A 21,426-nucleotide genomic window follows, 5' to 3' on the forward strand; every position below is an offset into this window, starting at 1 on the left:
TGAGGGGGACAAGGTGTGGAGAATGCTTTCAGATGTCTTAAAAGAGCAACACTCCAATGCCGAAACTACAGAACCCAAACCACCAAAAAAGAAAAGCAACCTTCTGCTGGCGGCTTCCGACTCAGATAATGAAAATGAACATGTGTCAGTCCACTCTGCTTTGGTTGAAGCATGAAGGGACATATGAATCTTTAGTGCAACAGGCACGTAAATATCTTGCGATGCCGGCTACAACAGTGCTTTGTGAACACCTGTTCTCACTTTCAGGTGACGTAAACAAAACGTGGGCAGTATTATCTCCTGCAAATTGTAACCAAACTTGTTTTTCTGAGCGGTTGGCTGAAGTAGGACTGAGTGGACTTTTAGGCTCTAAAGTTTTACATTGTTTTATTTTTGAATGCAGTTATTTTTTGTACATAATTCTACATTTGTAAGTTCAGGTTTCATTATAAAGAGATTGCACTACAGTACTTGTATTATGTGAATTGAAATATACTATTTCTTTTGTTTTTTACAGTGAAAATATTTGCAATCAAAAATATAAAGTGAGCACTGTACACTTTGTATTCTTTGTTGTAATGAAATCAATATATTTTAAAATGTAGAAAACATCCAAAAATATTGTTTAACTGCGATTAATCGCAATTCATTTTTTAATCGTGATTAAATGTGATTAATTTATTTAATCACGTGATTAATCGCAATTCATTTTTTAATCGCTTGAAAGCCCTCATTTCTAGTAGAAATGCTGATAAACCTGTTACTATAGCAGTGAGTGCCTCAATATTGTAAAATATCAAGTGGGTTCATAGCATATTAAAACCCATCTGTCCAGGCCTACTGTAGCATTTTCCAACACCTGCTGAAAGATTTATGGAGGAAATAAAGTAAGCAAAACAGCAGGAGACTAAACAAAGAAAGAAAGAAGAATGAAGATAAGCAAAATAAATGAGAAGATTAATAAAGAGAAAACCTACCTTATTTGCCTACTTATGAAAAGGCTTAAATTAAAAGGATTTGTACAGTTAAAATTCTACTAATATAAAAGGCATATATCCTCTCATTATTCTGTAAATATTAACTAGGAAATTGAAGTTGTAGGGACAAGTTTTTATGCTTCTCCAATTTCTGACCTATTTAAGAAAGTTTGCTCACTTAAGGTCATTTCACCAGAGTCTTGCTACCATGAACACATTATAATTCATCCTGCAGATGCATACACTCTAACAGCAGACAGTATCAAATCTCTTTGGTTATAATTTAATGTCGGATGATAATGTATCTTCCCTTTTTTACATTCTCTCTCTCTCTCTCTCTCTCACACACACACACACACACACACACACACACACACACACACACACACCAAGTAGCGACATTTCTTGTTGTAAAATTGAACTGTGCAAATTCAGTATCATAAGAAATAAAAGCTAATTTCATCTGTATAGTCTATCAAAACATGCAACCATTTTTGTAAGTACAAACACCTTCTGACCTTTAAGTTGATTTGTAGTGATTCTCTACAATTTCTAACGTTAGAATGTTGGATACAGTTTTGAGCCTTTGTCTTTGGTGAATAATTTAAATAGAACTATGGGCTAATTGACAGATTCCCCAGACAGATGCCTTTACAGAAAAAATTAAATGGACCAGAAAAATGACTGGTGGAAGCATGTTTTACAAACTGGTTTTCAAACTCAGCATAGCTTCCTCATTCTAAAATATATTCTTCAATATATATATATTTATCACCAAAGAGTTTTTCATTAAAACAAATAACGTAAATAAAATAAACAAGGAGAGCGGCACAAATTAAAACTCTGAATGTGGATGGGAAAAGTGAAATGCACTAATTAGTCTGGCTGCCTTACTTGCACATAAAGCAAGAACCATTAAAGTCTATCTGTGAGAAAAATCAGAACAATAATCATAAATAAATTAATCTAGTTTATCTCAAGGCAGGTCTTCACTACGGGGGGGTCAATTTAAGATACGCAAATACAGCTACGCGAATAGCGTAGCTGAATTCGACCTATCGGAGACGACTTATTCCGCTGTGAGGACAGCAGCAAAATCGACCTCCGGCTCCCCGTCGACGGCGCTTACTCCCACCTCCGCTGGTGGAGTAAGAGCGTCGATTCGGGGATCGATTGTCGTGTCCCGACGAGACCTAGCCTTAGTCACTACTAATGCCTCATCTTTGCTCTGTTGTAATTATAAACTGCTAAAATGAGTAGCTTTTAAATAGCCTTGTCATGTACTTTGTTAAATATTGATTAGCAGATGCTGTGTATCTCCTCTGATTGAAAGGCATAGGAACATATTTTTCTTAGGCTATTTCACATTCAGTCTACAATGAACACTCCTCTGGCATGTTTGGCATTAAAAGAAAATGTCATTTTCTTGAGAAGGTATTTTTCAGGTTATGCTTTTTATTTTTAACAAGTTGTGAGGTTTATTTTTATCCAGATCTGTTTTGAAGCTCTGTTAAGCAATATATCTGAGTAAGGTCAACCTCATCTTAAGTAAATTACTAAAGCGATGTGTCTTGGTGATTGCCAATTACCTCACTTGGATTTATAATGCATATTCCCCAATCAGGACCAATCTTACTTTCTTGAACAGTTAGGGGGCCTGAGCCTTTTCCCATCTATGTCAATGGCAAAATTCCCATTTATTTCAGTGAGAACAGGATTGGACCCTCAACATGTTACTGTGCCATGAATTTACATATTCAGCCCTGATGAAAATCATGAATTGAGTTTGGAAGTAATCATAGAAGCATTTAAGCAGTGTTGTATTTTAAGAGGCGCCATCTATCTTATTTAAGCACTGTGTTAAATTTAGTATAGTGTTTAAATGAAAGATGAACTTTCATGATGTAGTTTTTAATATGGCCTATTTCATGTGGTCTGGTGGATTGTGTTCTCCAGGAACTCCTGGGTTCTGAATCCAGCTTTCCAACAGACACATTCTGTGGTCTTGGAAGACAAGTCACTGGTTGTTTCCATATAGGTTAAAAAAACCCACAATGTGGTTTGTCAATGTATCTGACAGGTGTGTTGAGACAACCAGTAAGTTAATATATCTGCAGTAAGCTAATATCTACAGTGCTTTGAAAAAGGTAAATATACCATATAGTAAATATTATGGAATGTTATTTAGTTAGTTGTAGTAGTTTTATTCCTTTTAATCATTGTGCAGTCAGTAAGTATTTATAAAAATATTCATCAAGATGATTTCAAGGGGTAAAAAAAAGAAAGTTAGTTTGTCACCATTTTATGATATTCAAAACACAGTATAATTGTCACATCGATTTAAAAGAGAGAGTATTACACCTTGATGCCTTGTATTTGCAATAAGTGTTTTCTCTCTGAAATTTGTAACATTTCTTATCACTTGAAGATTATGAATGCATATTTTAAGGCGGCTCTAATTTTTAAATGTGTTTGAAAAGCATTATATTCTAAAATTATTTTTCCAGCATGTTTGTAAATTTCAGAAAAATAAAAGCTATTTCTCTGTATTAATATATCCTTTTAAAAACACTGTCTTTTTATGAAAATTAAGTGAAACTAAGTAATATATAACAATAACAAGAGCCCACATTTAGGGCTGCTGACATACACAGGATTTCTCCTGCCCCTGATTTTGGGAACTTCTAAATGTTAAAGCTAATCTCCACTTTCATTTTTAAAAATTCACCTTTCTTGTCCTTGTACAGATAGCATTGCAAATGGAAGAAAGTTTAAGGAAGAAAGTTTGTCAAGATGGCTTTTCCTACAGGATTCATATTTATTCACAGTGCCCACTCCAGCTATAATGGGTTGCTCCCTGGGACCCATGCAACAGTTCACTCAGTTTTTAGGGAGACTTTTCCATATCAGTGTAGGTGACTCCTTGCATGGCAACAAATCTAGCTGTCTAGCTAGAAGGGTGGCAGCTCAGAAGCTGCGTGGCATAGTGAACTAAGTACATGACTGAGAAAAAGATTCCTCCTGCTAATTTTGGCTCTGAAACTGACTTCCAGTGTGGTCTCAGTCAAGTAATTTAACATATTTTCATTATTTTCTTTATCCCTTGAATAGGGTAGCAGACCCCTATGAAGTAGTTAAGTGTTTGTTGTGACAGTTAGTTAGTTAATGTTTTATAAAGCACTACACAAGTGTTAAAGTTCACCAAAAGAAACACAATCCTACAATGGTTTGGGAGCTAGTTGGCTCCAAGCTTATTTGGACATGAGTTCCCCCTTGAAATAATACTTTCTGATTTTGTCAGTTATGTGTCAGATCCCAGCACAGGCATCTGAGCTGTACTTTTTCTGTTCTAGTAGCCCCAGAGATCTGCTTAAACTGCAGCAAGGGAGGTTTAGGTTGGACATTAGGAAAAAGTTCCTAACTGTCAGGGTGGTTAAACACTGGAATAAATTGCCTAGGGAGGTTGTGGAATCTCCATCTCTGGAGATATTTAAGAGTAGGTTAGATAAATGTCTATCAGGGATGGTCTAGACAGTATTTGGTCCTGCCATGAGGGCAGGGGACTGGACTCGATGACCTCTCGAGGTCCCTTCCAGTCCTAGAATCTATGAATCTATGAATTTCCTTTTTGTATAAGGTCAGTCAATTAAGTTTGAGAGTGTTTCAAAGAATCATCTCTCTAAACTTTCATAGAATCCACAGGCTGAGTCCACAACTTAATGGTGTGAACACTATGGATAGAAGTCTTAGGTTTGTGGGTAAGGGATGAATAATAGTTTCATACGACCACCAAATAGGGTAAAGTAGGCTCTGACAATAATAATATATTTTGAATAAGATGGGAAATTGGTTAAATATAAAGTTTGGTCTCATGTAATAACACATCACTTGACAATTGAGTGAACGTTTCTAAAAACTTTTTGTATAATCTTCAATAAAAAAGCAAAAACAGAAGGCCATATCCTTAGATGGCATACATTAATTATGCCAATTTATACCATAGGAGGATGTGGTCCAGCAAATATAGAGATTTTTGATGACATGGTTAAAACGGCTAATTTCTCAGAATTACATATGACCCTAATTTAGTTTTGTGACTGTGACTAGTGAATTTTTCAAAATAAATTTTTTCAGATTTAGGGTGACCAGATGTCCCGATTTTATAGGGACAGTCCCGATTTTTGGATCTTTTTCTTCTATAGGCTCCTATTACCCCCCACCCCCTGTCTGGATTTTTCACGCTAGCTGTCTGGTCACCTATTCAGATTACACATCTCAATTTTTTTGTGAACTATGTAGTTTTCTCTGTTTAAAAAAGATTCCTACTCGATAGTGCTAATCTGTTAATTACAGTTAGCAACACAGCTGACAAGCAGAATGAAATGAAATGACAAAGATTTTGGTAGTACTTTGACAGCTGTCCAACAATTACATGACTGCACTTGAGAAAGCACATTTTAAAAGATATTCAGATGCTTTTTCTGTTGTACTGCTAATTATCAGCTATGGTTATGCTTTGTCAGATTTATAACACTGCCTGTTTTACAACCTCCTTTTTCCATTTTACGAAACAAGATTCCTTAAAGCAAGCGATACCTTAAGCTACCAGGAAGCAGATGAAGCCAAAACAGCTGCAAGCCATGTTAGGTTTAGGTCTGGGCACCTGAACTGAGATCAGGGAGCCTGTCTCTGACTCTCCTTGACCCCCACTAATGGGCTCATGCAGCCTGGGGGAGGGAGAAAGCTTCCTGATTGAAATGCAGAGGGGACAAGAGCGGGATCAGGGAGAGTATACTGGGATTAGGAGCTTGGGGGAGTGAGTTGGAGACTGGGTCTGGCTGGGTAAGAAGACTAGGATTGGAACAAAGAGCCAAGGCTAGGGAAGAGACAGGACAGAGACAAGTTGGAGGGGATGGTGCAGAAAGGGTCATGCTTAGCAGGAACAAGTGGAAGAGTTTGTACCCACTTAAGCAGAGGTCCCCAATCTGTGTGACCCGCACCTCTGCAAGGGCATGGAGGAACGTTTGGGGGGGGCTGCAGTTGGGGCCTGGGCCAGCCCCCATAGCGGGCAGGGAGAAAGCACCACCCAGCTCTGCTACTGCTCCCGGCTGTGGCCCGAGTCTCAGCCCTTTTACCCCTGTCCATGTATTTCCTCTCCCCCCCACCACGGAACTGCGGCCCAGCTCCCAGCCCCAACTTGGGAAGGGGTGGACAGGGTAAGGGGGGGCATGAGGTAAAAAATTTGGCCACCGGTGCACTAAAGTATGCTCTCCTCCAGAGCCTGGAATGGAATCAAAGTTCCCTGAATCTCACCATTCTTCTATTACCAAATAGCTATGAAACCTATTGGCAAAGTGTCCCATCCCCCTCTAGTTCTGGTCCACAAAGAAGATTACAACCTACTACTACTATCAGTTACTCCATTCGCTCAAGAGGCACAAGTTCATGTGGTGAATCTAAAATTTTAACCCTGCTAATGACCCATGTGGATATCAATATGTTGCCAGGTGGAAGGAATGTCTTTTCAGTTTCCTTTTTTAAAAAACTAGGAAATGATACAAAAAAAAAAACCCCTATGTTAAATGAGCATTATTAAGGTTGCAAGGTCAAGCACTCGGCAGTTAGGAAATGCCAGAATTAAGGTTGTCTGTGCCCTTATGTGTATGTATCATGATACAATCTTTAATTACATGATCCTATATTATGTTTTCCACAGGGCACAGAATGGACAGTGCTCACTGAATGAACAGCTTTTCAATATTTTGTTTTTAACTTGTTGTGCAATGCCTTATGTACTGCACACTATTCAAACAGTGCTCTGAAGGCAGACTTGCTAATTTTCTCATGTGCTTTCTATGGCAGTCATCACTATGGAAGCTGAATACTTCACAAATGTTAGTTAATTTATTACCCAACATCCACGTGAGATAAGTGAGTATTATCCCCATTTTACAGATGGGGAGCAGAGGCATAGAGAGATTAAGGTAAAAATAATCCATTGATTTTGGGTACTCTGTGTGAGATACCTAAGATGTGATTTTTCACTGTACATAGTATCATATAGCACTTTTATCTATTCAAAGCTCCCATTGACTTCATTTGCACCTGTGAGTGCTCAACACTTCTGCAAATCACACTCTAGGGTCTTAAGTTAGGTGCCCAGAAAATGAGAGAGTCACTATTAGTGACCACATATGAAAAGCTTGTTTAAGTAACTTAATGAGCATTAACTCATTAACTTAATGAGCATCAGATGTGAACTGTTTGGTGCAGGGAGGGATAGAATCTAGTTCTCCAGGCTAGTATTCAGCTTCTTTAACCACAAGACTATCTTGTTTCTTCCTGCAATCCTCTGCCTCATTTGCTATCCACCTTCCACCGAGTGCAACAAATGAAGCCGTGGTCCTACAGACAACAGTTCCCTTAACTACACAGTCCTGATTCGTTGTGACTCAAGTGGTACAGGATTGTCCTAACTACTGGAGACAAATCTGAAAGTTTGCAGCAAATACATAAATAAACACATAATTATATTTTTTTAAAGGGAAGAAAAGGGTAGATACATTATTAATGATTACGATTGGAGAAGTGACCTACTGCCTGTCAGAAACTTCTTCATAATGTACCAGGGAAGGTGAAAGGCCCCTAAATAGTTGATCAGTCTATATTATTGGGCGAAATTCCTTTCCAGCCCAGACATTCTGATTAGCCATGGCTCTGGCCAGGTAAGCAAGGGCAATTGTACAATGTCCTATACTGAAAGGTTATGCGAAGGTTAACAAGGATGCATTTTGGCTGACCATAATAGATGTGTGGGAAACCATGCTCTTTCTGGTCACTGGATTATGGAACAGGAAGAAAACCAGTTCTCCCAGTGACCCCTTATTCCCCAAAAAGTGGAGTCAACTGCCAATCCTTATAAACCATTTAATCTTATCCATGTTGGATTTCACATACTCCAACCACAGGTGTTCAGTTGGCCAACAGCACATTTGAAATGTCTTCTGATGCCATGTGGCCACAGTAATACATAATTCCCATAGTGGTAGGAATCCATATTTTAGCAAAATATTTGTATGTTTTAGTTATTGTTTCAAAGTATTGTTGGAAGTGGAACCTATTTTAATCTGTTAGAAAATTCATAATGAATGCTGAAGTAAACTGAACTAATGTAATCTTCCAAAAAATCTCCAGAGTTGTGGCTATTAAGTAGTCTTATAGATACTTCAGAAGTGAATTGTTTTTGTCAGTGTATAAATGAGGGAGCAGTTAAAAAATGCAAAAAGCCAGATTTTACCAGATTTTATTTTGCTCTGTGTGCTTTACTTTATGTAAAGGCCAGCTGGATGGAATTTTAATCTGCAACATTTCAGGTGGCTCAGTACTGGGCAGTTCTTTGCACCATCCATTTAGTGAACCTGGGTTACTAAATTAAATTCTGAAACTGAATGTGCAGCATAGTCAGTAAGTTATAATAATGGTAGTGCACTGGGTTTCACCCTGAAAATATAGAAGTTACGGTAACATGAAGTAAAGTGGGTTAAAAATAACAAAATGAGTATTTATTTTATAACCTTCTAAGAAATGAGTATAGGATTGATATGCCAGAATGTTCAGAGCTAGCATATTGATGGTTGAAGTGACCTGGGTAAGAAGTGTTAGTAACTGTAACTAGATCCTTGATTCAAATCGAAAGGTCCATGGAATGTACAATACTTGTCTGGAATTTTAAGAGAGCTAAAGGTGGAAGACAAGAGGTGAGTGGAAATTGGAAAGAATTCTCAGTACTTACATGATGCTGCATTCAGTTGGAATTTGCAACTGTGGAACCAGAAAGTGGGAATAAAATAACTGGGGAAATAAATTAAATTGCTATTTATATTAAGCAAATTTACTGTAATTTGATAAAACTAGATTGGAGGAAGGATAGTCCTGTAAAGGCAACAGATTGGGACTCTGGGGATTGGAGTTTAGTTTCTATTTCTGCCAGTGACTTTCAGTCTGACCTTGGGCATTAGATCCCAGTACTTCAGTCCCCCATCTGTAAAATGTAGATAAGTATTCCTTTCCCCCTCACTCTTTGGCTGCTTTGTCTATTTAGATTTGCTGGGTGTTTGCTATTATGTGTTTGCCTAGCATGTTTGATGCATGAATGGAGGCCTAGGTATTACCACAGTACAAATATTAATAATAGATTAACTTTTCAGGGTAGGAACGATCTCTTACAATGTGTAGGGATAGTACTTAACACAATGGGGTCTCAGCATTGGTTGGGGTTTCAAGGCACTACACATATACAAATAAAAAATAATAAGCTCACTATATTACAATTCTATTTTAAGACCATTCATCTTCCTGTTTCTTTTTTGTTGTTTCTCCCCAGGAGTTGCTGATTTTTTTACAGAATTTGCCCACAATGCACTGGGGAAATGAAGATATCAGTGTTCTCCTAGCAGAAGCCTACAGACTGAAGTTTGCATTCGCAGATGCCCCCAATCATTACAAGAAATGAGTATAAAGAACCAGCTTGTTCTGGAGTATTATGGCTTTCATTATTCTGGTTAGCACTTTCACATAATTACTAATCATTGCATTTAAATAAAGAATTCTGTGAGCATTACAAAATGAGACTGGAATACCAAAGAGATGGACAGACCAGGATACTGAACATTATATTAACATAGAAGTGAACCTTCTTGCTCAACATATAAAAGCAACATAAGTTCAATTAAGTTTCATAGTATTTCATTTTTCTTACTTTGATAATTATTGGAATTATGTATGAATATGGAATGCATTTTACATTCATCTCTGCCTAGTGATTGTCATGTGTCCATAAGCCTTAAAATCTGTAATGGGAATGATTGTGAGCTTGTATAATTATTCCTGTCTAAGCAATACTAGTCTATGATACCTTTGCCTGCTTATATTTGTCTGTGATAGGAATGATTCCCCTTGGTAGAAAACAAGGACACATCATGGGTATGAAGATGAATTTGGAACAGTAGGGCTTACAAATGTTTTTATTTTTTTTTATTATTATTTTGAACCTGAGAGAACATTTAAATTGTTTTTTGTGTTGATACAGCGAACCAAAATATTAAAATTCTACTATAATAACACAACATATGGAATCTGAATAGGTGGCACAATTTGCACATTTTCTAGAAGTCATTAAGGTTGTCCTGAGAGCTCTGTCAGGCCCTGTGCACCACTGTAACCACATGTTAAGGATTTAAGTGGTGCTTAAGGATACGTGTCAGCATTGGATGAAATTCTCCCATAAGCCTTATATTTTGGAGTATTTCTAAAACACACTGAATAAATTAAAAAATATGCTTTTTCTGTCATGGTAAACAAATTCATAATTATAAAGTTTTAAAAGACCTGAATGTTTGTCAGCATGAAAGTTCACTTGGAAGGATTTTATATTCAGTGGCTTAATTTACAATGCAAAATGTTTTAAATGTCAGTTTTTGCCTTATAATCCGTTTCTAACATATTAGAAAAGGAAAAAGGGTAATACTTGTGTCCTTCACTTATTTGTTGAATAACTTGTTTTATGATTTGTTCTCTCATTGTGATGCAGGGGAAGAGCAAAGATTGCTCCTATTAACAAGCAGCCCAAATCCCCCCCTTTCAACATTAGAAGAATAAAAATCCCCCCCAAACTTTCTACAGTTAATGTTCCTTCATGTAATCACAGGGTTCTGAATGAATTTTTACAGTCCCTTAATTTACTATACTGTAAATGGAATATTTATTTTCAGGGAATCTTATAAAATAGGAGTTCTGCCTGAAGTTGAGAACTGCAAGGGGCACAATATATTAGGAGCTCAGAGTTGTTTTACTTTAACACACTTCCAGAGTGTTCATAGCACAAGTGTAGAAGTAGCAATGCATTTTTAAGTTAGGGGAATAAAAAATCTTCAGGAGGACTCTGTCTTAAGATATTAATAATAATGAATTATTTGCAATCTCTTACAAAATATTATCCACTAAGTTGGCTTGTTTCTTTTTCTTTTGGGGGTTGACATTAGCTAAATTACCTGTCTTGTGGGCCATGGTTTTTGACAGTGTTTTGACTAATTTAATAGCAGAATCAAGGTAAATGAGAATCAAGGAATCAGTTTGTGCTATTATATGGGATTTGTCTTTTAAAATGGCATGAAATTGCTGATGGAGGGGAAGGAACTAACTTAAACAATTCATAAACTAATGTTTGGCATCTAGGGCATGATTCTTTTCCATTGAAGTCAACGGGAGTCAATTGAAGCAGGATCAGGCTTCCTGGATTACTGTATTTGTGCCTAAAGCACATAGTCTATGTGCCCATCTTAAATATCAGTGTAGTCCCAACATTTTTGTTTATCTTTAATGGTCTAGTCACAGTGTGTCTAGAATTAACCTTAAGTTGACAAAGAATGTCATATTGTGCCTAACCGAATATCTACCAATAACAGAATACACAAAGCCTGAAACTTTTATGTGACCATTTGTGGTGGTTATATCTATAAAACATGAATAAAAATAATCCGTTAATAGAGATTCAAATTATTGTAACTAATTCAGAAGAGAGAAGGCACACAGCAGTAAGCATATAATGTTTTGTGAGATTTGTATACTTAACTTTTTTTATCAAGACATTTATTTAGGTAGTTATACAGAACGTGAAAAGTCGACCCAAAGCTGTTTGCTGTGTTAGATGCTAATATGTAACATTTATAAAGCTTGGTATGTATTTTTAAAGTTTCCTTCACAAGGTACACTGAGGTTGACTGCTAGGTCTTCCAAATTCCAGTGGTAAATATCACTTTCTTTAAAGGAAATGCTGGCATGCCCCTAAAAGAGGCTACGTTTGCTGTTGTGCCCATGTCTGAATTTAAAGATTGTACTTATGCACATTGTTTAATGAGGGTTCTGGGGAGTTTCCTAATGTACTGATTATATAGAGAGGATATTTTAGAGTACATAGGAGGCCAACATATTTTTATGTAAAATCTCTCCAAATTTATAATACCATAAAACTTAACAGAAAAACATTTCACTTTATAAAAGTAATTACCCTTATGTTTTCATAAATATGCATCTCAGGCAAAGTGTTATTCCAACCAGTTATCTAGAGAGAGCAAATAACTTTCTCTGTCATTTTTACATCCATAGACCTATTTTTCAAAATCAAGAATCAGAATATTAAAATTGGTTTATAATTTGTATTTTCTTATGGGTCAAAAATTTTAAACATATAGGAGGCATCTTGACACATCATTAGTGAGTCCAATCTGTAATTTAATAAAATTGATATGAAAACACTGAATGCTGTGTTGTCTAAAATGCAATGTCTTATAGAATTTTTGTAATAAAAATGTACAATATAGAGAAACAGCTTTATGGCTTCAGTATTCACATAGAAGTGTAAATAACAAATTAATCAACTATGTAAATATAATACATGGGAGAACATAAGATTCTCAGCTTGAACTCTTATGTACATCTCTAATACATTATAACAAATCATGTTACAATGCTATTTGGCTTATTTTCATATGAAAAATCCATGAATTTGTATTTAACTTCAGAACTATAAAATAAAATATAAGTACACAAAGTTCAGTTGTATTTTTGACAGAGAGATCATAGTTTCAATAGACACTGCTTTTAAAAACTGTAAAATTAATAAAAGATAATGCAATAAATACATATTTCTAAAGTAATGTGTTATGTAGCATGGAAAGCACTTTTTAAATCAGAGATATTCGGAATTGTATCGTTTTTATAGTAGTAATACACTCCCAATCCTGTATCACAAACCACTAAACTTAATGGGCCAAGTTCTACTCTCATTTATATTTCTGTGACTTCCTGCCTTGCAGACTTTACAAGCTAATAAGACAAGCAACATACAACAGTATATCCCTGCATAATGAGCCACATGAAGGGAGGTACAGGGATGTTTCCATGAGAAGCAGATGAAGCAGGTATAGTTGGCAGAGCAGAGGTGGTGGAGGAGGGAAATGTAATAAAAAAACAAGAGCCAATCAGTAGGGAGTTTCAGAGTTGTGAAGGGCATTGTGAAAGTGAGAGACAAGGAGCTTAAACTTCATGTGGTGAAATAGCAAGAACCAGTGGAAGGTTTGATTGAGTGGGGGGAGGGGTGATTTAGTAAGAACAGTGAGCTAGAAAGATGATCTTAGCAGCTGCATTCTGTTTTGAACCTTTGGAGGATGATACGGATATTAAGGTAGCCACAGTGCAGGTACAATAGTCAAGGTGGGAGGTGATGGGAGAATGTCATTGTCTTGGTTGTCTAGACAGAAAAAGGATGGCATGTAAAAATGCTTTGAAGAAAAACTGGGTCTGCAAGGGCAAGAGAGAGGGAAGTGCTACAGACAACCATTATGTTCCATATTTGAAGCACGGGAAGAATTGTGACCAAGGGGAAGGTCTCGCGTTCAGTGACCTTATGCTTCTACATCAGGTAAGCTCTTTTGAAAATCTCACCTGCTTAGTTTAAGTTGATGATGAGACCTCCAGACGATGTCAGAGAGGCAGGATTCGGTAGAGGAAGACAAGTCAAAAGTGGAGAGAGAGATAAGAACGAGAGGATGTAAAGTGATAGAGACAGAGCCCAGTGAGTGATCTTGAGTAACAATGCCATGGAGAGTGAGAAAGTGGAGCCTCCAAATGAGATGAAGAACAGCAGGAGGTGAAGATAAGGTCTGGAAAACCAAGAGAGAATGAGATTTCAAGGAGGCTGGGGGTGGAATAGAGGTCCTGAGATTTAACCAGGAAAATATTTTTGGAAATCTAACCAAAAGCAGTTTAGTTTATTTACTTATGCATTTTATTTATTTTGAATGTATAAAATATAGTGACAGGTGTCCAATACTCCGGGTGTGTCCTACAGGTTTAAATATAAAATAATAGGAAAGGACTGTCCCAAACATTGGTCCACTTCGTCCTCAACAGCCTGAGAAAAAGAGATAAAAAATGGGCTTTTACAGCTTGCGTGAAAAGTTAACAAATCTAGGCTCTGGTGGGCAGGGAGTAAAGGGTGGACAGAGAGAATTCCAAAACCAAAGACCCCTCACTGAGAATGCCCTGCTAGCACCTTCCCATCCTTCATATCAAGTGGTTCCACCTCAAATGCCTTTGCTGATCACAACTGTAGCAATGTGTCACGAGGAGAGAGATAATCTTGGCTAACCTGGTTCCACAAACTCTTCCAGCTACAACCACTTGCCACCCATCCCCACCAACATACCATTATGTAAAATGTTCCAATACACTTCAGGATAAAAAAGCATGTTATAGTGAACTAACAAACAGCATTAGGTGAAGCTAATTTCTTAGGATTTAAATGCACCCTTCCAAGCCATAAAATTTATGTGTGTGCAGTCTTTTAAACAGCAAGGTTATGTAACCTAGGGCTGTCTTAAATGTTTGGGAAACAACTCCTGAGTCACCATTCTCAAATTCTGTGGGTCTAATCTCACACATCTGTATGTACACACATACTCTGCCAGTTACCTGGTGGTTGGAAAAGAGATGCAAGAAGATTCACTAGGAGTATCCTCTGGACAATAAACATTTAATTTTTAATAGATTCTTATGAAAAATGGTTGTCATGACTTTGTCATTCAGCTTCAGGAAGTTGATACTGCAGATTCGCTGATGGTTTTCTTAGCTGCTTATTGTCCATGGATTTGTTGGCCGGCCAGCAGCTTTTTGCTTGTACATCATAGATATTGTAAATTTCTCCACCTGTGCCTTGGTGGCCAGCCGGAGACGTGAAGAAAGCACAGGCCTTCTTTTTCAAGGATTTTGGAATCACAAGGTCAGAAGACATGAGCAATGGTTTCACCTTTTCCTCCAACTTTTCAGGATTATGCATTCCTTTTTCCTCCCCCGTGTAATTTCTCCTCAGGAATTCCTTAGTTAATTAGAATGGGGCATCCCCCCTCTAACGTCACCGGCATCACCTAATAAGAATCAGTTAGGTAATCTTTATGCAAATCATTAGTCCTCCCAGTTTTAGCTGATGTCACAAAAAGCCTGCAAAAATCCCCCCAAACTCAACATTCTGTAACTGTTGACATCAGCTTCTTTTGGCATGGAGTCCATCAAGGCATTAGGTAAGCAATAACCTTGCAAAGACTGACTTAAAATCTTATAAAATAGCTCAAAGATACAAAGCTAGCATAAAAATTAGAACTGAAATCACTCCAAACATCCAGCCTACATACACTCACCCGACAGAAAATCGTCCTCATTTTAAGATTGTGCAACTGATTCTTTTTGGACCAGAGTTTAAAATTCTTTTATATTTTTGTTGTCCATTAGCTGTTAGCAACTATAGCTTTAAACAGCATTTCACCACAAAAATCTGGGAGAAATTGGATTTTGTCAGCCAGAACAGTCTCTTCCTCTTAAAAATTCATTCAGTTTCTATATAGGGCCTCTTGTGCCCACACACAAGTATGCAACAAGCTGAAGGATACGCATTGACTTGTTTATTGCAGCTACTGTACTGTAACATCAACCTTACTTAGCTATGTTTTAGCTCCAGCTAGGTTTCTGCTCAGCCCATTAGCTTGCTGCTTATATTTGCTATTGTTCACACTATGAATAAACTATAAATCTGTGACACAGCCAAAGAGCTAACTTTGTGTCCCTGAACTGGGGCTCATGAGAAAAAGAAATGTTTATAAATAGTTTTATTTCAAAATGTTAATTGCACTTCTTAAAAGAAAAAAAATCGCAAAGCAAAAGCTAAAGGAGACATAACTCCACTCTCCAAGCCTGAAGGCAGTGGTGGTGGTTCATTATTTATATTGCAGTGGCATCCAAAAAGTGCAAGATGTTTTCCAAATACTGAAGAAGATCCACTCTCTGCCCCAAAAAGTGTACAATCTGTTCCAACATGTCCCGAGAGAGCTTGCTAAGCCACATGAGGAACTGGAGGCCAGGATGGTATTGCTCAAGGTGAAATAAGGACTTCAGAAATATCCAAGATGATTCTCACTGACTGACCAGATTCCCAAGCAACAAATGTATCTACTGATTGTGAACGTGTATTATTTTATATTCTTCTGGAAGCAAGGAATGGCATGTTAAAAACAGAGTTCTCTGATTATTACTTAACTGAATGTATTTCTAAAAGAAATTATGGTAGGTAGGTTAATTAATTGAAGAAAAGCCTTGCAGAATAGTTTGCCATTGTTTTTAAACAAGACGGCATCTTAACTAGACTTTGTTCAGGTACATATCAAGCAAAAGAAATGATCAAGCAATCACAATACTTGAAACTCACCTGTAAATTTCTCATGAGCTCAAAAGCCATTAAATTGTATCAATAAGCCATAAAAAGTATTCAGCATAGTAGGGGAAATATGTTGTTACCATGTAAGATTGTAGAGGTCACTCCAGAAATCATGATTTTAAAGAACTTGCACAAAACTTAAAGTGGAGTTGATGTTGCTTATGCATATCAGGGTCTTACCGTTCCAGAACATAGGATTTCAAAACCCCAAGCTCAAACATTTCTTGTTACCAAGAGAAGATTATACATCCACCAGAACAAGCTATCTGCTTCCTTAAACCAAGCTAGAGCTGGGCAGAGAGGAATCAAAGGAGAACTATATATATATAGATATATATATATATATCTATATATATATATATATATATCAAATCTTTAGAAGAAGCTAATAGCATTAATCCTAATAGCATTCATCATTTATGTGTCTCACCATTTGCTTATGCTGATTTATTATTTCATTCTATAAAACATGTTTATTAAGAATTGGTATAGATAGTGAAAGTCTCCATGACAAAGATAATGACTGTACTCTTTCAATTTCAAATTATCCCAAACCCATTAACCAGCAGGGTCATGTCAAGGAGAGCTAAAGGAAACTACGTTCAGATTTATTGAGCAGGCTTATTCTGAAAGCATGGTTTTTCATTCTGGATTATAGTTTTCCTTAAAAGAATTGAGGAACCTACTGTACATTGAGTTTGTTTTATGTAGGTGTTGCACTATGATCTGATAAACAAAACAACCCCAATTTTTTGCTCTAGAGATATCAAAAGTGTTTGGGGAAAATGCTGCGGAAGATGAGGATGTTGGATAAAGCAGCATATCCAATCCAACTGGGTAATGCATTGGTGAGGGGGAACTTGACCAAACTGAAATTATCTGACAGGAGAAATTCACTGAAACAGAAGATGAGATAATTTTGGTTTCAAATAGCTTCTTTTCAGAATTCTGAGTCACATATTGTATTTCCACATTGTATGCTGAACACTTTACTGGCTACTGATAAACCTTGCCAGCTATAATTTCATCAATGCAAAATGCTGTCCTTTTTGGTGTGTTTTTTTAACCTATTCTTACATGTAACACCTGTGATTACTAACACTACAAGAAAGGGAAGAAAAATATTCTCTTATTTGTGCATTTGACAGCACTTTGAATATAACCAGTTTCACACTAATTCAGCAAATTTCTCTACACAGGCATTTCCTGGGCCCATGGAGAATCCCCATTGAATTCATTGGTAGTTCTTGCAGGCATAAGGGGATGAATAGCCCATGCACAACAACTTGCTAAATTGGGGCCTAATTCTCCTTCCCTATTTGCTTGGGTCTTTCACACAGTAGCAAGGGAGAAAAAATATTTTAAGAAATAGAAAAATGTGATTGCAAAACCACTTCAGGTGTCGGTGCATCCCTGCACTGGAGATCGAAGATTTTTGGTAGCAGTGCTCAGTCAGGGCCCGCATGCACCGTAGTCATCTTATAGTGCCATTGGCACCTCATCTAGTACTCGCACATGATCTGACCCATTCAGTTTCTTCTCAACTGTCCTTGGCTGCAGACGGAGCTCAGTGGCAGATCTGCCTATTTGTTTACTCTAGAAAATAAATAAGTTAGTTGTAGCTTAGTAAGTCTCATTTACTTAGTTTAGTTAGATACCTCTTCTCTTCCCTCCTCCCCCCAAAAATGCTTTTTTATTGTTAGCTCCCCTTTCCTTATTGGGGAACTTTCAACATCCACGATACCCAGCTCGCCCGGATTTAAATTAAGTGACTTTTTTTGTGAGGCGATGCCAGTCTCTGATGGCCATTCTGTGTGTGCCCAATGTTTGGGAGAGACTAATATCCCTCAAAAATATGCCCATTGTAGTAACCTGAAAGCCAGGGCACAGTGCAACAGAGATCTTTGCCTCAAAATGATTTTAATAGAAAAGTCCCTTCAGCCTACTGCTACAGGACCAAAACCAACCTCAGTTCCCCAGACAAAACTTCTGCTAAAGACAGTGCTCAGTCTTCCAAAGTTTCTAGGAACCAAGCCGCAACCTTCCCTCACAGGGACGCTCAGAAAAAGAAGAGGTCCACAGCAAGGTCGCTATCCTAGGTGCCGAGTTTGACTAGAGTTAGAACCTTTGCGGCTCCGGGCACCTATGGCACCATCCCCCTGTGGATCTCTGCTGAGCCCCACCACGCTGACAAGGAGTCGAGGCACAGATATGGCACCGACCACCCCGGTGCATGACTCAGTACCGAGAACAGTACCACTGGCAATGCTGCCAGCACTGGCTGAGTCATCAGCACCGACCGACAGATCAAGAATGGCACTGACCCTCCCAACCAAGGCTACATGCAAGGTGATCATGGCACCAACCATATCTGCAACAACAGCACCACTGGCACCGAAACAGGCTGCTCCGCAACAGTTTATACAACACAAACATTGCGGTCTCTTCGGTGCCACAATCACCCCTGCTTGCCACTGATGGATCTCTGGGCCGAATATCAGAGCAGATACCCACTTCACCTGCTCCCCAGCCCATCTCCAGTGATGAAGAAGAGGATTAGCATGGAAGCCGCTTCTCCTCCCAACATTCCTCTCCCACAGAAAGTAGACCCCATTGGAGGTGTGAAAACCAAGTCTTGCCAGACTCGCGAGATACAGCAATGGTATGGACAACCTTGGATCTGTCCACCGATGCCCTTTCCTATGCAGTGTCCATAGAGGCCTCCCCCACAACACAGCACTCTCAACTACTTCTACCAAACCTTTTGGCCACCACCTGCGCCCATTCTATCATACCTGAGCAGCAATAACAATGGGCCAATGGGTACTGAAGATCATAAGATCAGGTTACGCTATTCCCTTTCTCTCCCCCCCTCCTACCCTACCCTCTTCCCCATCCCTCTTCAGGGACCCTTCTCTTGAGCACCTTCTACAACAAGAAGTGAACCATCTTCTACAATTGGGTGCTGTGGAGCAAGTTCCCACTCAATACAGGGGGAAGGGTTTTAACTCCCATTATATTCTCACCAAAAAGAAAAATGGCAGATGAAGACGCATCTTAGACCTTTGGAAGCTCACAGATTTAAAATGGTCACAATGGCCACAATTATACCAGCACTAGCCAGGGGGTACTGGTTTTCAGCTCTTGACCTCCAAGATGCTTATTTTCACATTACTATACACCTGGCTCACAGATGATTTCTAAGATTCATGGTGGGGCCAATCATTACCAGTACAGAGTACTACACTTTGGCCTTTCCACTGCCTCGTGAGTTTTTTCCAAAACCCTCCCAGTAGTGGCTGCCCACTGATGGGGAAAAAAAGGGGTAATGATTTTCCCATACCGAGACAACTGTCTACTGAAAGGTACAACTCAGGAAGAAGCGAAAAACGAGGTGCAGACCACAATTGCTTTGTTCCAGACTGTGGGATTGCAAATAAATGTACAGAAATCTACACTGACCTCAGTGCAACAACTGGAGTTCATTGGGGCCTACCTTGATTCCACACAGACCAGAGCATTGCTGCCTGACCGCAGATTCATAACACTAAACAACCTCATCTTGACAGTTATCAGCAGCCCTTAAATATCTGCCAAAACCTGTCTACAACTATTAGGCCACATGGCAGCCACGACATTCGTTGTTAGACACATGAGACTGCATATGCCTTGCCCACAGGGCTGGCTGAGCATAGTATACACCCCATCAAACACAGTCTAAACAAAAGAGAAACGGTATCTCCAAAGGTAATTGCATCCCAACAATGGTGGACAAAACCAGAAAATGTTTGCACAGGGATTCCTTTTCAATAGGATCCACAATCACTAATAATCACAACTGATGAGTCACTGATAGGCTGGGGTGCTCACTTAGACCAGCACACCATACAAGGCAGGTGGTTAGGGAAGGAAACCCAACTTCACATCAATCTCCTAGAGCTCCGAGTGGTATACAATGTGTGCAGACTCTTCCTTCCAATCATACAGAACGAATCAATCTGCATACTGACCGACAACCTCAGCATTTTACCTCCCAGGGTGCCAGAACAGTGGCAGACACACTAAGCAGATATTTCTCCCAGGAACACGAATGGGAAATACACAACAGTGTCCTCCACTCGATATTCCAAGAATGGGGATTTTCATCTGTAGACCTGTTTGCATCATCAACGAACCACAAGTGCCCACTTTTCTGGTCCAGGGTAAGTCCTTAGGGGATGCTTTTCTCATTTTGTGGGACACAGCACTCATGTACGCATTCCCACAGATACCTCTAATCATGCGAGTCATTCACAAAATACAGACTCATAGACTTAAGGTCAGAAGGGACCCTTATGGCCATCTAGTCTGACCTCTTGCACAACGCAGGCCACAGAATCTCACCCACTCCTGTAACAAACCCCTAACCTATGTCTGAGTTATTGAAGTTCTCAAATCGTGTTTTAAAGACCTCAAGGTGCAGAGAATCCTCCAGCAAGTGACCCGTGCCCCACGCTGCAGAGGAAGGCAAAAAACCTCCAGGGCCTCTGCCAATCTGCCCTGGAGGAAAATTCCTTCCCGACCCCAAATATGGCAATCAGTTAAACCCTGAGCATGTGGGCAAGACTCACCAGCCAGCACCCAGGAAAGAATTCTCTGTAGCAACTCAGATCCCACCCCAGCTAACATCCCATCACAGGCCATTGGGCCTATTTACCTGCTAATAATCAAAGATCAATTAATTGCCAAAATTAGGCTATCCCATCATACCATCCCCTCCATAAACGTATCAAGCTTAGTCTTGAAGACAGATATGTCTTTTGCCCCCACTACTCCACTTGGAAGGCTGTTCCAGAACTTCACTCCTCTAATGGTTAGAAACCTTCGTCTAATTTCATGTCTAAACTTCCTAGTGTCCAGTTTATATCCATTTGTTCTTGTGTCCACATTGGTACTAAGCTTAAATAATTCCTCTCCCTCCCTGATATTTATTCCTCTGATATATTTATAGAGAGCAATCATATCTCCCCTCAGCCTTCTTTTGGTTAGGCTGAACAAGCCAAGCTCTTTCAGTCTCCTTTCATAAGACAGGTTTTCCATTCCTCGGATCATCCTAGGAGCCCTTCTCTATACCTGTTCTGGTTTGAA

The 21,426-nt window shown here is 38.6% G+C and overlaps 1 protein-coding gene across 2 annotated transcripts in view; it reads left to right on the forward strand.

Annotated features, from left to right (window-relative positions):
* TBC1D22A (TBC1 domain family member 22A) overlaps window positions 1–12,691 on the forward strand; it is a 446,515-nt gene extending 433,824 nt beyond the window's left edge. For both annotated transcript variants that reach the window (XM_054019874.1, XM_054019883.1), the window contains exon 13: window positions 9,361–12,691. In XM_054019874.1, coding sequence (XP_053875849.1) covers window positions 9,361–9,489 — 129 coding nt within the window. In that variant the 3' untranslated portion in view covers window positions 9,490–12,691. The remainder of the gene's footprint in view (window positions 1–9,360) is intronic.
* Window positions 12,692–21,426: the final 8,735 nt, after the last annotated feature.

This window comes from Malaclemys terrapin, chromosome 1 (genome assembly GCF_027887155.1).
Source record: "Malaclemys terrapin pileata isolate rMalTer1 chromosome 1, rMalTer1.hap1, whole genome shotgun sequence".
NCBI classification, from domain to species: domain Eukaryota; kingdom Metazoa; phylum Chordata; order Testudines; family Emydidae; genus Malaclemys; species Malaclemys terrapin.